This window comes from Cyprinodon tularosa, unplaced genomic scaffold (assembly GCF_016077235.1).
Source record: "Cyprinodon tularosa strain WSP-4 unplaced genomic scaffold, ASM1607723v1 ctg831, whole genome shotgun sequence".
In the NCBI taxonomy this organism is placed as follows: Eukaryota; Metazoa; Chordata; class Actinopteri; order Cyprinodontiformes; family Cyprinodontidae; genus Cyprinodon; species Cyprinodon tularosa.
Genome location: NW_024039598.1, coordinates 147,238 through 163,631, shown reverse-complemented (window position 1 = coordinate 163,631; position 16,394 = coordinate 147,238). Strand labels below are relative to the sequence as shown.

General features: G+C 36.6%; 1 protein-coding gene and 1 non-coding gene across 2 annotated transcripts; one reads left to right on the top strand and one right to left on the bottom strand.

The window, feature by feature from the left end:
• The first annotated feature begins 10,173 nt into the window (after window positions 1–10,173).
• Window positions 10,174–11,338, top strand: LOC119774785 (trace amine-associated receptor 1-like). The gene is made up of 3 exons (XM_038272464.1): window positions 10,174–10,187; window positions 10,280–10,631; window positions 10,704–11,338. The coding sequence occupies exons 2-3, from the start codon at window positions 10,304–10,306 to the stop codon at window positions 11,303–11,305; spliced, it is 930 nt and encodes a 309-aa protein (XP_038128392.1). The 5' UTR covers window positions 10,174–10,187; window positions 10,280–10,303; the 3' UTR covers window positions 11,306–11,338.
• A 2,813-nt stretch (window positions 11,339–14,151) lies between these two features.
• trnal-caa lies at window positions 14,152–14,261 on the bottom strand. Its single transcript has 2 exons — window positions 14,224–14,261; window positions 14,152–14,197 (listed from the first exon to the last, which is right to left on the bottom strand). It is a non-coding gene; the product is annotated as a tRNA-Leu (tRNA).
• Between the last annotated feature and the right edge of the window lie 2,133 nt (window positions 14,262–16,394).

Sequence of the window (16,394 nt, the reverse complement as noted above, 5' to 3'; positions counted from 1 at the left end):
TTAATCTTATGGCATGTGTAAAAGGTATGTTGAACACTTTCATTTTGACCATATTTCTTAATTTTGAACAAGGCTGTGTTAATGATTTAAAACTACTAATGGGTAAGTATTCAAAGCACAGGAGGCCATAAAATGAGTATCTCCTGGGGGGTGAATAACAGTTGAGCCTCAGGGGAGAGGTCTGCTTGGTTTACAGAAGATCAAAAGTCTTCCAGAATAAACATCTGGGATGCTGTGATACTGAATAAAATGTAGAATGTTAAAACACTAACATTTAGTTTTTAAGACATTTTTCTAAGTATTAATATCATGTTTTTTAATTGAAAATTGTACTATCTGTGACAATATCAGAATCAAATTGAAATTGTTTGAATGAAAATGTTTTGTTTAGTATTAGAAAATTGCTCAGGATATATGTTTAATGGGGTAATTGAATATGTTAGATTGAATATTATGTTTTATATGTGAGAAAAGGAATTGTATTTCATGTTCTGCTGATTCTATGTGGTTTAAGGCAGGATTCAATCTTTTGGGGTGAAATGGTGCAGAATAGCAAGATTGAGTTGTGAAGATAACCTTTCCCTGAACCAAAATACTGAATTTAAGTTTGTTCTTGAGATTTATGGCAGGAAAGGGGCCCTCAACATTCCACATCGATTCTGTTAAACTTTATCTCATGACAGCCAGATGACCTTTGAATCCAGTGGAGGCCCGGCCGTAAATTAGTTTTTCTGAGTGTCCAAAGTAGCTTCCAATTGGTCAAGCGGAGGCCCTTATACTAAAGGGAAGGACTTATCTACATTATAAAATTTTGTGCACAGGGGCAAAAATTCAGATAGCTGCCACTATTTTGCTTTTGCACCAGCTCTCTCCAAAGACGCGTCTTTGCCTTTCTTTTCTATTTTTCTTTATGTCAGGTAAATTGAATGTATGTCTCTGTTGTTCTGCAGTTTCTGGTGTAGGTTTGTGCATTGTCTTATTTCTAAGTGTATGCATTGTCTTATATTGGATTAAACTCTGTAATTCTGTGACGTCAACACGCAATGTTGGTTTTTATTACCAAACGCAGCTCAGCGAGTGGACCTGGGAAGGGAAGAATGAAAAGCCAACCTTTTTCCAAAGTTAACTATGTTAGAATATTTTTCTTCCTTAACAATTGGGGGCTCGTGCCGGTTCTGGAATCTCGGCGGGCGGCTGTTTGGTCCTGATTGATCCGTTTCGGCCCGACTTCGGTGTGGTAAGACAGTATTTGATTATTTTTTATTTTTCAGTTGTCTGAAGCGCCGTGTGGTCGGACCGGGGCTCATTTGCTGTGTGCGGCCTCACAGAATTCAGAAGCTGCAGAGGTAGATAGAATCCCTCCTAAAAGAGTCGGTTGTTTAAGGATTTGAATAAATACACATTACAGGGAACTGTGGCTAGTTCAAACAGAGCCTTTACGTTAACTCTGACTTAAGCTGGGTTTTTTAAAAGAAGGTTTTATTAATTGATTAATTAATTAATTGATTAATTAATAAAAATAAATTTATTCTTTGACCCTGAGGAACAATGCCTGTGCCTCTAAAAAAGAATTTCGGGTGTCTGTGTATTAATTAGCAGGGGCTTGTATCAGCCCGGAGATTTCGACTCATCTCCAGTGGACTTATGATTATTTGGGTTAATTGGACCGAGTTGTATCACTCGTTGAAAGAAAAGGGCTGAGAGTCGCCGTAAGTGGAAGTCTGTTACAGGATGTATCGCCTTCTCTGGGACTCTGAAGCGAGTTGCTAAAGAGAATAAAGGACTGAGAATAATTAATTTAGCAGGTTGAATCACCTTAAAGGACTGAGAAGTTGAAATGAGAATAAAAGGGATTTGTAAAAGTGAAGTTGGAAAATTAAAAGATGAGTCATACATTCTTTTAGCCGGCACCTGACATTTTCTTTTCTTTGCTGTCTTTTCTTCACTGAACAACGACGTTCACTGTGTTTCTGTGTTTTGTACGTTTCTTTGTGTTTGTGTGCATGCTTGGCTGCGGGTTGATCTATGGCTGTGTGTCTGTCTTCCCCCGTTATACTGTATGTTCCACCACGCGCTGCTGTCTATTCGTCTGTCTGTGTTTAAATTGTGCTGAGATTGTGCGGAAGTGATTTATGTTTCAAGAGTTTCTTATGAAATATTGTCAAATGTTTTTGCTGGATGTTGTATTACTAACTTTCTGTTAAAATGTGCTTCTGTGGGACAGAGGTGTCTCCGTTTTGGATGCAAGTTGTGTTTCACAGCGGGGGGACTGATTGACCCCCCTTATTTGCATTTTGGGAGTGCTTCAGTTCTGTTAGCACTGACATGTCCAGCTCACTTTTTCAGGATTCTTGGATTTTGATGTGAATTACTTTTAGAACTGTGTTTTGTGTTAAAATGAAAAGTACAAAATAACAGATTTACAGATGTTTTTACTTTCTCAGCGGGAGAAATGTGTGGCATCAGTTCCAGGCTACAGCACTGGAATGATCCAATTTTTTTTATAATATTGTAACATTGACAATCACTTCAATTTCTAGGTTTCCTGACACAGGAGGGAACACCCTCACTGATTGGCACAGGAGAACAAAAACGAGAACATATGGATGTTTTTCTGCTTGACAGTGTTTTCTACACTGTTAATGTAGGACATGTTGAAACACTAATGAATGACTTTGTTTCTTGTAGGACGATCTTCGTGTGCAGCCCATTTTGCATATTACATGACCACATGAACGGTTTTTGGGTTTTCCTACAGGGGGTCTAGGTAGCCATTTAATAACAGTGGGCTATCATGAAATACGGTTGTGTGTATAATATGGAGTTTTTAAAAAAGGTTCACTCAAAACTGAACAATATTAGAACTATTGGATAATTATGTCTTTTTATTTTTTTTCAACCATGGTGTTATAATAATTGTGTTTAAGACTTTTACAGGACGAATTTTGGTTTGAAATCTGGGGTAACATCCTGCATCTTTCTTACAATGGGGTGTTGATGAGTCTGCTTGAGTGTGAATGAGAAGGCAGATGGCCTTTGATGGGTTTTAGGAAGCGCTATGTAAATATGACCTCAGATTAGTGTGTAGCTGTGTGATATTTTTCTTATTTTAAACTGTTTAGGGACAGTAAAGGTTTTGTTTCATAAATATGTTTTTATTACTGCTTTACGGACAATTTTATGGTAAAGACGATTACATATTTTGGTGTCACAATCTGGTTGAAGCTGAATCATCTGCTTGTGCAGTGAAATTAATATGAAACGAGAATTCAGCCTTGGCTTAAAGCAGATAGATGTAGTTATTAGGAAATTGTGTTATCCACTTTGACTAACAACACTAACAAACTAACCTAAATTCTAACTAAATAAACTTGGTTTATATTTCTTATGGGTAACTGATTGGACATGTTGTAATTTCAGCATAATGGGGGAAAGTTCTTCCATTTTTGTTTTTCCACCTCTAAATTGTTTTTCTTTTGGAAATAAGAAAACACAGGGGGATGTTACAAAGATAAGATATTACGGATGGAACTTTGAAATTTACATCATCTCAGTCTAGTCTGAATACTAGATGGAAGATTTGGAGAAATGGTGGAACATCTTATAATATTTTGGTTTTTCAGCTTATTATTATATAACAGTGACATAGATTCTAAATTGTTTTCACAATGATAATTTTATTATATCAACAGGGGGAGAAGCAGAAGTAGACCCTAATTCCTGGTAAATTTTTGGATATGGTTAATGGTAAATTAGTTAATCAATAATTTTGAATTTTTTTCATTCAACAATGGTGAATTATGGATTTCTTTGATGTAGAGTCATATGGCCTTCCTGCTTTGCTAAAATATGGTGTATGTGATATAGAAGCTTCTACTAAATTAGATTTGATCATCTCAAATTGAACGGTTTCAAATAACATCTATGCCATGTTTATTTACATTTAAAATTGTTGATAGATTTCTGCATCACTGCTGACTGATTATATACAGTTGGGTGTAAATTATTAATTTTCAGGAAAATTTTGGTTAAAACTGATATGAAATTCAAATAAAATGTAAATGATTTCTGAAATTTTGAAATAGGACTTTGTCTTGAAGCGTGGGACAATGATAGAGATGTTTGGTATTTAGTAGAACAATATGCAATTCATAATTATTTGACCAAGGGCAATTCCATCACAACTTTTATTAGTGTCAGTATTAGGACATTCTAGGGGTTGTTCTAATTCTTTAATGAGTTTGTGAGGTTGTGATTTTAGAATTTGTAGTTGATATTTGGCACAAGCAGAGTGAATGTCATTGAGGTATTGACGTTTATTGATTTTGAACAGTAAGTGTCATTATTTTCTTAATTCTGGCACATCTGATCGTAGACTATTTTAACACATTTCTATGTTTATTCTTTTTGCAGTTCAGGATTTGGGGCAGTTGGCCGTTTGTGCTATAACAACAACAAATCTAGAGCCACACGGGAGGATGCATCACAAGATAAATTTTATTTATAATAGTGAAAGTAACAACATGTGGCAAATATAAGTTTTGCTTTTTAATGACTTTGTATTATTTTTTCTCTGGCAGTTCTCCTTCCTTCTGACTTGATGGCAATCTTGGGGGAAGGGTCTTTTAAGCTCAGAGATCATGGGAAGATGTATTTGAAGGGATCTTCTTGATTACCGCATCAGGCCGCTGTTGTTGCTGAACAAAGACATGATGATGCTGAACTGTGCCCATCTTCTGCTGGACTGCTGTATGAAAGCCAAACGCTGTTGAGCGATTACGAAGGTCAGTGAAGGCGAACTGTTCTCCTGCTGTCACGTGAGGGCAAAGTGCTGCTCACAGGACCTGACAACAGATGTCTCTTTTGAGTGTTGCTTTTCATACCTGGCTGAAAACAAAAGGGACTCAGGCGTTATCTGGGGGAGTCTGCTATGGCTGGGAATCAGCAGTGAGTCGGGACCACAAAGATCATAGCCTTTTGTCCAAACCCGGACTGGGGTTTCAGTGGATGACTGATCTGCTGGTTTCTATGTCCTGCTTTGTCGACCACGAAAGGCTGACCAAAGTTCATTAAAGCGGGACTGTATCCAGATGTTTCTGCACTCCAGGAATGACTGCTATTCTGGACACCTTCTGATTCAGCAGATAAAGAATTGGGGCATGGAAAGTCGCTCAGCGGTGGTCCTGTTGTGTGTTCTCATGTTTGATCCTGGATTCTCACCTCTGATCATGTGACCTGGGCGCCAAAGCCCACTCCTGGGGTTCCCTTCAGTCTGCAGGTTGGAGATGAAATGGGTGCCAACTAAACTTGGTAGAGTTATAGCACTGAGGCGCCCTGTTGTCTTCATGTCCTGAAGCCCTGCAGTGTAATTCTAAGTGTTGAGGACACCCCATCTCCTGGGGTCAGAGGTTGTACAATGCAGTTTGGGGGTTGGTGTGCACCAACTGTTACGACACTGCATTCCTCGGAAATGCTTTAACTTCCTACATGGTTCACTCTGTTTGTCTCACAAAATGCTGATGTGTCTTTTTCCCTTCCTGCCTGCAAAGAATGGGCAGGGACTAACGGTTGCAATTACATATTTTTTCTTAACTATAGCTGAATTGCATTGTGTGTTATGCTTCATCTACTAAGGAAGATGATCTAAATTTTATTTACATAGTACAGAGGCTACCATTCAGTAAAACTAAATTTAAATTTAAATGGAATTTAAAATTAAGGTGTTAAAGTGGATTGATGGGTGTCTATAGAGCTTACTGAGCGAATGACACCAAGTTCTGTGTTGATTTCATAAATTTAATCAAACATTAAATTCTTTGATTGAGGTGTGCAGATTGTAACAGCATCTGGGACACCATGTTTGAATTGCATCCACCTGTGTTACATGAGGCTAAAGTTAGTGGTGATAGCGGATTTCATCTCAATGAGTTGTATAGGATTTTTCTTGTATTCTATGACAGAACATTTGTTCTGTTATAGAAACAGGGGGACATGAATGGAATTGATCTGATAAGCAAATTTTTAGTTTGGATCTCTCTTTACTTTTCGGAAAAAGAGGTTATTGAAGTTAAATCAAAATACATTAAATGTTTTACGGTGTATTAGCAGCATTAAAGATGAGCTAACTATTTGGATATGAAATAAGTAAAATTTACAAATTGAATATACTAAACAAAATATTGCCTATCAAATAATTTACATGAAACAGTGTTGCTTAAACTAAGGAAGGTGATCATTGGATTTTTGCATCTCTATTCATATGTTTTAAAATAAGTTGTTTAACTAAGACATCCAGGAAGGTCTAAACTAAAGATTTACATCATTTAATAAATTTAGCTGTATCGAATCTCTCTCCAAAACTGAAAAGGCATTGATAAGTGATAAACAATATAAAAAGGGTAATACATTATTCAATTAAATATTTTATAAATAGTTTTTCAAAAGAATAAATGGATCAAAGGTAAAAATGGTTAAAATTTTTGGGGATTTAAAACTATGATTGGAATGAAGTAGATCATTTTTATATTTAGTGACAAGGTTAACTATATTCATGTAAAACAGGATGATCATTCTTTAAGGTTTTAAAAAATAGAAAATATGATGATTGAAATTAAATTGGTCTAAATTGGAGATTTACAAATTAACAATTATGGAACTGCTTCTAAAATACAGTTTTGGGTTCAACATGATAGGAAACATTTATTTCTCATGTAAGCCTTATATAAAAAGAGGGTCAAAGGATTGATAAAATACAGCTCCAAAGTAGCAGATTTATAATACAAAAGGAAGACAGTGAAGCTGTCATAAAGTGTAGGATCAATCATTAACCAATCAACAGGGTTCTCTCCATATGAGCTCCAGACAGGACGGATGTTTCCAGGACCTGCTACCCGCATTCCAGGATGGAAAGGTAAGCTTGCACATTTATCTCATAAAGATTTCTTCAATGAGTTACAGGTCCTGGCAGCGGAATTTACAAAATACCAGATGACACAGGAACGTCCAGGCTCGGGATCAGTTCGGGAAATCGACTGGGTGCGCCTGAAGGTCATCAAAAGAAAGTGGTCTGAACCTCGCTTTGCCAGACCATACCGAGTCGTGGAGAGGACATCTCATGCTGTCCGTCTGCAAGGGAAAAGGAGACACGTGGTTCCATTGGAGTCAGTGCACAGCAGCTGAGGAGCCACGGCGCACGCTGCAGGGCATACAGGAGAATCTACAGTCTCAACCTGCGGTCGAGGAGTGTCTGAGGGCCATCACAGCGCGGAGGAGGATCTGCATTTCCAGGCAGAAGTGTGGCAGGGATTCCTGCCAAAACCACTTCATTTTCCTGAATTACAAGGCTTAAAAGGCCCGGACAGGCACAATAATCCTGTTCCGGTGTCCTTCCATTGAGAAAAGGAGATTGCAACCTCTCCTTAAACTCACTGTTATATTGGCACAATACTCCAATTTTCAGTGAGCAACGGACACTCAGGTGGAAACCTGAGGTTTACAACCGAGGAGGAACACGTGAAGGATCAGGCTACAAGATCATCATTAACTTATCTTCTCTTTATTGCGTGTTTTCGTTTTTTTGCGAACTCTTCAAGAACATTCGTTTCTTTTTGCGCGTATTTTTGGATCGTTTCCTGACGAAGAATTCATATTCATTTTTGGAGGACTATTGAAGGAGCATAGAGACGAACTCTAAGTTCTTATTGTTGAATTGTGAAAAAAAGAAAAAAAAAAAGGTCTTTTGTAATTTTTATGTGTTTATGATTTATTTTCTTCTTTGATGTTGTTATTGTTTTGTATTGACAAATTGTAATTTTTTGTGGCGAGTATTGTCTTTTAAGTTTCCTGAGCATTTTTTTGTAATTTCGAGATATCTTACTCTGGTTTTCTAATTTTATACTTGGGCTGATATTTCTATTGTGTGTTTTGTTCTATTGACATAACTGAGTTTTATGATTTTTCATGTTTGATAAGTGAAATGTATTTTTAGTTTAGTTTTTACTGGTTAAAATTTTGTGGTTCATCAGGTGAGTATTAAATTGTTGGACAGCGCAAGATACATTTGATAAGTTCAGATAATGGAGTTCAGCTTCAGACACATGACCTGGCAGTGGAGCTAGGAGGTTCTGTCTAAAAAGGGGACTGTTATATAATTGGGCTAATGTTTTAGTTTTTTAGTATACTAGATAGTTTTTGGTTCCTCTATTAGAAGGCCTAATCAATTAGATTTGTGAGGTCTGTGTGTCTCAGACCTCAAAAGAGGGACTGTTGAAGAAAAATGATTATTTTTAGTCTTTAATACAGTTAATCTTATGGCATGTGTAAAAGGTATGTTGAACACTTTCATTTTGACTATATTTCTTAATTTTGAACAAGGCTGTGTTAATGATTTAAAACTACTAATGGGTAAGTATTCAAAGCACAGGAGGCCATAAAATGAGTATCTCCTGGGGGGTGAATAACAGTTGAGCCTCAGGGGAGAGGTCTGCTTGGTTTACAGAAGATCAAAAGTCTTCCAGAATAAACATCTGGGATGCTGTGATACTGAATAAAATGTAGAATGTTAAAACACTAACATTTAGTTTTTAAGACATTTTTCTAAGTATTAATATCATGTTTTTTAATTGAAAATTGTACTATCTGTGACAATATCAGAATCAAATTGAAATTGTTTGAATGAAAATGTTTTGTTTAGTATTAGAAAATTGCTCAGGATATATGTTTAATGGGGTAATTGAATATGTTAGATTGAATATTATGTTTTATATGTGAGAAAAGGAATTGTATTTCATGTTCTGTTGATTCTATGTGGTTTAAGGCAGGATTCAATCTTTTGGGGTGAAATGGTGCAGAATAGCAAGATTGAGTTGTGAAGATAACCTTTCCCTGAACCAAAATACTGAATTTAAGTTTGTTCTTTAGATTTATGGCAGGAAAGGGGCCCTCAACATTCCACATCGATTCTGTTAAACTTTATCTCATGACAGCCAGATTACCTTAGAATCCAGTGGAGGCCCGGCCGTAAATTAGTTTTTCTGAGTGTCCAAGGTAGCTTCCAATTGGTCAAGCGGAGGCCCTTATACTAAAGGGAAGGATACATTATAAAATTTTGTGCACAGGGGCAAAAATTCAGATAGCTGCCACTATTTTGCTTTTGCACCAGCTCTCTCCAAAGACGCGTCTTTGCCTTTCTTTTCTATTTTTCTTTATGTCAGGTAAATTGAATGTATGTCTCTGTTGTTCTGCAGTTTCTGGTGTAGGTTTGTGCATTGTCTTATTTCTAAGTGTATGCATTGTCTTATATTGGATTAAACTCTGTAATTCTGTGACGTCAACACGCAATGTTGGTTTTTATTACCAAACGCAGCTCGCCGAGTGGACCTGGGAAGGGAAGAATGAAAAGCCAACCTTTTTCCAAAGTTAACTATGTTAGAATATTTTTCTTCCTTAACAACCCGCTCCTATGTAATTATAAATAACAAATTCTAAGGCAACGCAAATATTAAGGTTAAGAGGCTGAGCTCATAGATGATGATAAATAACATAGTTATGTATAATATATTACATTTCTGACTGTATATCCCTGTAATTATTACACACTGTAGCTTTAAATTTTCTGGATGTGAAATACAAAACTGCAATATACAGTTAAACTTGGGCTCCAATAGAGGAATTAAATAAATATGGTATAGAGACATTTATGTTTTTAAAACAATCATAAAGTAATTTAAATATCAGTGAAAACAGCCAGTTATCTAATTGGTCATCAAAGGCCTTTGGTGTTTTTAAATTTAAGATCAAGAAAACCTAAAAGCTAAACAAACAGTACAAATCAGACATTGAGTTCCACAGTGTTTTGTTTTGTTTATGTAGATTTGTTTATTTTTTATTTCTGGGGAATTGGGCAAATTAAAAGACATTATTGATGCAAAATGTGTATAGTCAACAAATAATTGTAGAATGATAAAGTTATATCACTGTGAGTGCCAGGCAACCGGGAATTTTTAATCACACAAACATGTACATATGTATCTTAACAAGTACTGTTTTTATTCCTTATGTAAATATGGCATTGGAACTTACATCTGATTGGCTAATGCAAGAATGTGACCAACATGTCTATGAGATTTTTAAACCCAAAGGCACATCTCAGCTCTTAAATCAAAGGTAGTAGCATAAAGCATCACAAGGTAAGGATGTCCTGAATAAAGTTAAATTGGTTATGTTTTAAAAAAATCTTTAAGAAACTAAACTAAATTCTGTTTATCTTTTCTTCTTATAGCTTGATTCTGGTAAATTCTTTGACATGGATGCAGAAATTAAGGTAAACAACAGTAATGGGGAGACTTACATCCATCCCTGTTATGTCTCAGACAATGAAACTTACATGTTTGCAAACAACCCCTCTGTCATGTGTGTATCATTGTATATACTTCTTGGACTATTATCTGTTGTTATTCTTTGTGGAAACTTACTTGTCATATTTTCGATAATTTACTTCAGGCAGCTCCATACTCCCACTAGCTACCTCATTCTCTCCTTAGCTGTTTCTGATCTGCTTGTTGGGATTTTAGTTTTCCCCTTTAGCATGTTATTCACTGTGACTTCATGTCTGAATTATGAAAGCTTGTTCTGCAAAATACGGGACACATTTGATGTCACAATGTGCACAGCTTCTATTCTGAACCTATGTTGTATTTCAATTGACAGATACTATGCAGTCTGCCAGCCTTTGACATATAGGATGAAAATGAATGCCAAGATAACTGTGGTTATGATTCTCTTCATATGGGGAGTTTCTGTTCTAATAGGAATTGGCATTGTTGTTGGAGGATTCAGCCAAGGAACATGTGAGGATGAATGCTCTGTTGACATTATAGCTGCCAACACTATGGGTCCTGTTTTCTCTTTTTATCTTCCAGCAGTCATAATGCTCTGTATTTACTTCAAGATCTTCCTTGTTGCCCAGAAACAATTAAAAAGTATCCATAACGCAAACTGCTCAGGCATAAAGCCAGGAACAACAGTTAGCAGGGTGGAGAAAAAGGCTACCAAAACCCTGGCAATTGTGATGGGGGTATTTCTTTTATGTCTCACTCCCTATTTCACCTGCGTTGTCTTCCAGCCATTATATCACAGCCCCCCACCAGTCCCTGTAATAGAGACACTAAACTGGCTTACACTGTCAAATTCAATGCTTAATCCTTTAATTTATGCCTTCTTTTACAGCTGGTTCCGATCAGCTTTCAAAATGATCATTTCAGGAAAAATATTCCAATGTGATTTGAGTCATTCTAGAATATCTTGATATTTATACGTATACACATACATACCCCAAAGGCCCTACTAACACACACACATCAATTTTAAAAAGCAGTGTGTTTATTTCTGTTGTCTGATTCTTAGAAATATATCATATTAAAGTAATGTATACCCTTCTGAAAACTTAATGGGGAAAGTGCTTTTTTTGCATTACCTTTATACAAGGGCGTAGGTTTGATTTCAACTTTGGTAGGGACACTATTCTTCAGTTTCATTGGTCCTTTGCAAAAAATATGCATGCTCTTTTTTATGTGTAATGTGAGCTTCAGGGCTCATTTTGTTTAAAGAGAACAGCAGCATTTCTTGCTACATTAATACAAATCTTATAAGCACTACATGCACTAGAAGCTGTTTATCAATATTTAAAGCATAACTTGCTCTGATGAAAGTGGAATTAGGACTTTTTCCACTTTGAAAAGGATTGCATTTAAATTTACCTGCTACCAAGACAGTGTCTGTTTAACCAAATATAGTCTAGAATATGTGGATTTATCTTGTGTTTTCTTCTGAAAATATAGAATTGTGCAGAGGTAAAACCCACTCTTATTTTTATTTATTTTTTTTTTATCTAATATGCTCTCTCTAGATCATGCAAAATAATACATTCAAGGGACGGTAAATAAATGTATTGTATTTACATGTGCACTGGAACTAGAAGAGGAACTGACACTGAGCATTTAAAGTATTGATATTAGAAGTTGTACATCTGGGCTGTAGTTACTCTGTGTAGCTAATTTCATGTATTTTATCTATGGCTGAAACAATCATATTAACAAATTATTTAAATAATCGTGAACTAATTTAGTAATTGATTAATCGTAAACTGGAGTATAGGGCCACTAAAATGTGCCTTTAGCTGACAGAGCGACCCACTTAGAGCAGGAATTATACCAAGATTGTAAAAAATATGTAAACATTTCGCAATTAAGAAGTAAAAAAAAAAGTTGTCTCACAATATTCTCCATCCAGAACTCCTCCAAAGGAAACGTTTAAACGTTTCTGTTTCACCTGGTTTCATTTCATAAAAGATCTTTAAGGAGCCTTTGGCTATCTGATTAAAAGATAAAATAAAAGAAATCCTAACGTTGTTAACTTACATTTCTCAAGTTCCACAAATCAAAAAACTCTCTCCTGCTTCTTTACAGAACTCCAATCAGAAGCTTTCGCCTGTTTTAGCGTAGATAATAAGTTTTTAATTTGGACTAGTTTCGTAGCCCAATATTACGACGGAGTATTAGGGCCACACATATTTTTTCTCTTCATGTGTGGCCCTAATACTCCGTCGTAGTCGTACAATATTAATTTATTTTAGCGTCTTTTTTTTTCGCGCTCCAAGCACCCGCGCGCGCACATACAGACTAGAAAGCACGCAATCAGAAAGAGAGAAGGCGGAACTTAAGGCAGAATTATCAGAGAGTTAAACCGTGCAGCACAGTTGATGCGCTGCTATGTGAAAGGGACAGGAAAGAGCAGCAGCTGCAGCTACCAGGCAGAGAAGCTGCGAGATGAAAAGAAGCGGCTGCTGTATAGTAAATTATAAACATGTTGTTCACATCCAATTATTGATAAAGACAAACAGGTCCGTCCAAAATTTTGGTAGGGACATGTCCCTATGGTCCCTATGCAAACCTACGCCCATGCCTTTATACAACACAACTTTATTTGTTGTGCGCTTTTTGGATGTTTTGGTGCTGCTCCGTTTTTCTTTTGTGACTGATGTGATGATCTTGAGGATGATCGGTCTCTTTTTTATCACCCTAATCTATGGCATCCATTTTAATTGGATTAAAATAGAGGACCTGGATGGGCCACTTCGAAACTGTCAATTATTTCCTCAGCAAGAAGGTTCTGGGTACGATTCCTGGCCCGGGTTTTTCTGCATGGAGTTTGCATGCATCTAAAGTCCCCTTAGGTGTGAGTGTGTGTATAAATGGTTGTTTGTCTTATGTGTTGCCCTGTGATGGACTGGCGACCTGTCCAGGGGAACCCCCCCTCTCACCCCTACACAGCTGTAAATATGCACCAGCAATCCTTGCGACCCCACTTGGGATTAAGCGTGTCAGAAGATTGATGGATATATGGCATGAATAGAAATATATTGAATGAAACCTCTCAATATATGTAATGAAACAGGGATGGTTGGGATCAATTATGGTTAATAGAGTTTAGTAATAGGTAGATAACTGAACACTTTAATTCCAGCAGTCCAAATCACACATTTTGGCTTGTGAAATGTAAAAAAAAAAAAAAAAGCAACAAAAAAATGTAAATCCCTTCATTGTCCCACAATTGGGAGCAGTGGGCTGCCATTAAGTGGCGCCCGGGGAGCAGTGTGGGGTTAGGAACCCAGAGTGGGACTGTGCGGAATGAACCAGGTGCTTGCAACCTTCTCAGAACACAAGCACACTGCTCTAACTGCAAGGCCAACACTCCCCAAATACTGTCATACCTGTTTCAAAATTTTAAATTAAAATTTTTTATTTTATTAAGGAATATTTGAATTAGGAAATAATTATTTAATCTAATAAATGTGTGTATAAAAGTATTGTTGAACAACTTTCTTCTACACATACCTTTAGAATAAGGTAATCTGATTCGGTAACTTAAGGTAGTCGTTTAAATGGCTGGAGGACAAGACGGTGCATTAAGCTCGTGGAGCGGAATTCAACCTGTTTTGCAAAAAATACAGTTTAAATTATTTTAAACAAAAAGAACTCCTAAACTGATTTAAAAGGAAAACAAAAAGAACTCCTAAACTGTATGCTAATAAATTACATCTATTTATTGTTTTTCTATTGAAAATTATTGGTGTGGATTAGAGAAAATACACAATGTCAGGAGTGGGATTTGAACCGACGCCTCCTAATGGAGACCAGAAAACTCTAAGCAGGTAAGGATTGATACCTTGAGTCTGGCGCCTTGAACCGCTCGGCCATCCTGACTCCACGTTTCTAAATTATAGTGCATAATATGAGAAGTTGACTCAAGATTCTATGAGATATGAGCATTAATAAATGCACAGGTGGGCAGTAATGCAAAAGCAGCCTGTGGTTGCGCAAGCATCAAGGAAAATCTGATGCTATTAATCAAGATTTTTGCACAAAACTAGCAGCTGTTCCACAAGTTGGCTCTGTAATATAAGAGCATTGAGTGGAACAACAAGCCAGTCTGCTATTGTGAACATATCAAGAACTGGTCGCCCTACATAACACGACACTTGCGGAGATGGGACTTGAACACATGACCCTGAGATTAAAAGTCTCATGCTCTACCAACTGAGCCAGCCAGGGTAAAATTCACAGTTCATGAGTCATGAGTCAGTTAGCTGGCCATGTAAATATGGTCCGTAACGTAAAAGGAGTTGGGGGGAATGCGATTGGGTTAGTACATAGAAGCTAAGACAAAAAATGAGAGTAGAGACCCTGGGATTGACATATCTGGAAAAGAGATATTTTGTGTGGACAAAATAAACAAGTTTGTTTAATTTGCACACAAAATACTAATGGAAGTCCACGTACATATTTGTTTTCTCAGCATGTATGACATGCAGCTGCAACAGATTAAGTTGAGTGATGGGGCCTTAATGGAGAAGTTGGTTTGCTTTGCCCCATAATAAATTTCTGGTGCATGTGCATTTGTAATACATTTAAGTTGTTTGTAATTACAATAGAAGCATTTTTTTACTTTCTCAAAAACATTTGGGGGTTTAGTCTAAAAGTCCTTTCTCAAATTCCTTTATGTTAAATGCACAAAAACTGCATAGCCAGGTTCAATTTCATAGTTTATGAGGGTACTATGAGTTACTCTTAGAGTAGTTCAAGTTTTTTTTAACATATTTATTGGTCAAAAACGCAAATGCAGGTCTCATGTTCTAGTTGTCTCTCTTAAGCATTGCAGCCAAAACAATCACAAAAAGCCTATTAATTATGTTTTAATCAATTGTATTTGAACAATTTTATTTCTCACACTGTCTCAATTAGCCTTTTAAAGTTGCATTCTTTTTTGTGTTTACATTCTAACTTTATTGGAAACTTTGCACTTGTAAACAGGACTTAATTGCACTGGGTAAGTTGGCCTAGTTTGCACATCTGATACACCCCTTAGGGAGAGAAGAGCTCTGTGCAGCACCAAAGGAGCTCAGGGACAAAACACTTGTTGGTCATTTACACCTTTAATGACGATGATGCTAGGTTGCACAATGTCATTGCATCATTAGATAACTTTTGAGCAACAATCTAACTCCTTTATCAAATATTCACTCTGAATGCAAATGTTGAAAAGAAATTAATTTAATTTCAACTTCATCTTCTGTTTCTGCGTATTCTGAAAAAGTGAAAATAAAACTGCTCTTAGTGTAATTTTACAACATTTACATCCTTTATATAGTTGCAAAAAACAACTTTGTAAGATATTTTGATAGGATATAAAACATAAAACCCTGTCAAAGGTTGTACATTGATAGACTGATATCTTTTTTGAGATTTTATGGCACTAGTGGCTTGTTTTTCTGACAGTAGGCTAACAGGAAAGGGGTATGAGAGAGGGGGAGAGACGTGCAGCAAAGCACCACAGGTCGGATTCGAGGCGCGTCGCGGACTATGGCCACTGTGTATGGGTCATGCGCACTAACCACTGCCCTGTAAAAAGTGAAAAAAAACTGTTCAACTGTATAGGGCTATGTAGGTTTTAGCCTCATATGGTTCAGTAATTTACAGTTAAACCCAAACATATCAATATCCTTGACAATTTTAATGGAACCTGAAAAGAATATGCTAAACTGTAAATAACCTATAGATATTATGCACATTAAGGGGATGGCATGGAGGACTTCCACTATTTTATACTGCAGTTACTGTAGTTGCAGTTAAAATTCCTTTTCAGGGTGAAAGCCAGCCAAATGGCCTCTGGTTTTCCGTTAAGTTCCAGTCAACTTCCCTCAACATTTCAGTCGCTGGAGTGGTCACCCTCTTTCTTCTGGGAATTTCAATCCAAAACACAAAGCAACCCACCAAATGTGGACGGATGGGGAACCAGGAAAGAGGGCAAGAAACAAAATACAAAAACAATCAGATTTT

Bases quoted from the DNA above. Each gene is read 5' to 3' on its own strand.
- LOC119774785 (XM_038272464.1), top strand. From the start codon at position 10,304: ATGGATGCAGAAATTAAGGTAAACAACAGTAATGGGGAGACTTACATC. The intron at 10,632-10,703 runs GCAAAATACGGG...GTATTTCAATTG, and splicing joins GAATTATGAAAGCTTGTTCT to ACAGATACTATGCAGTCTGC.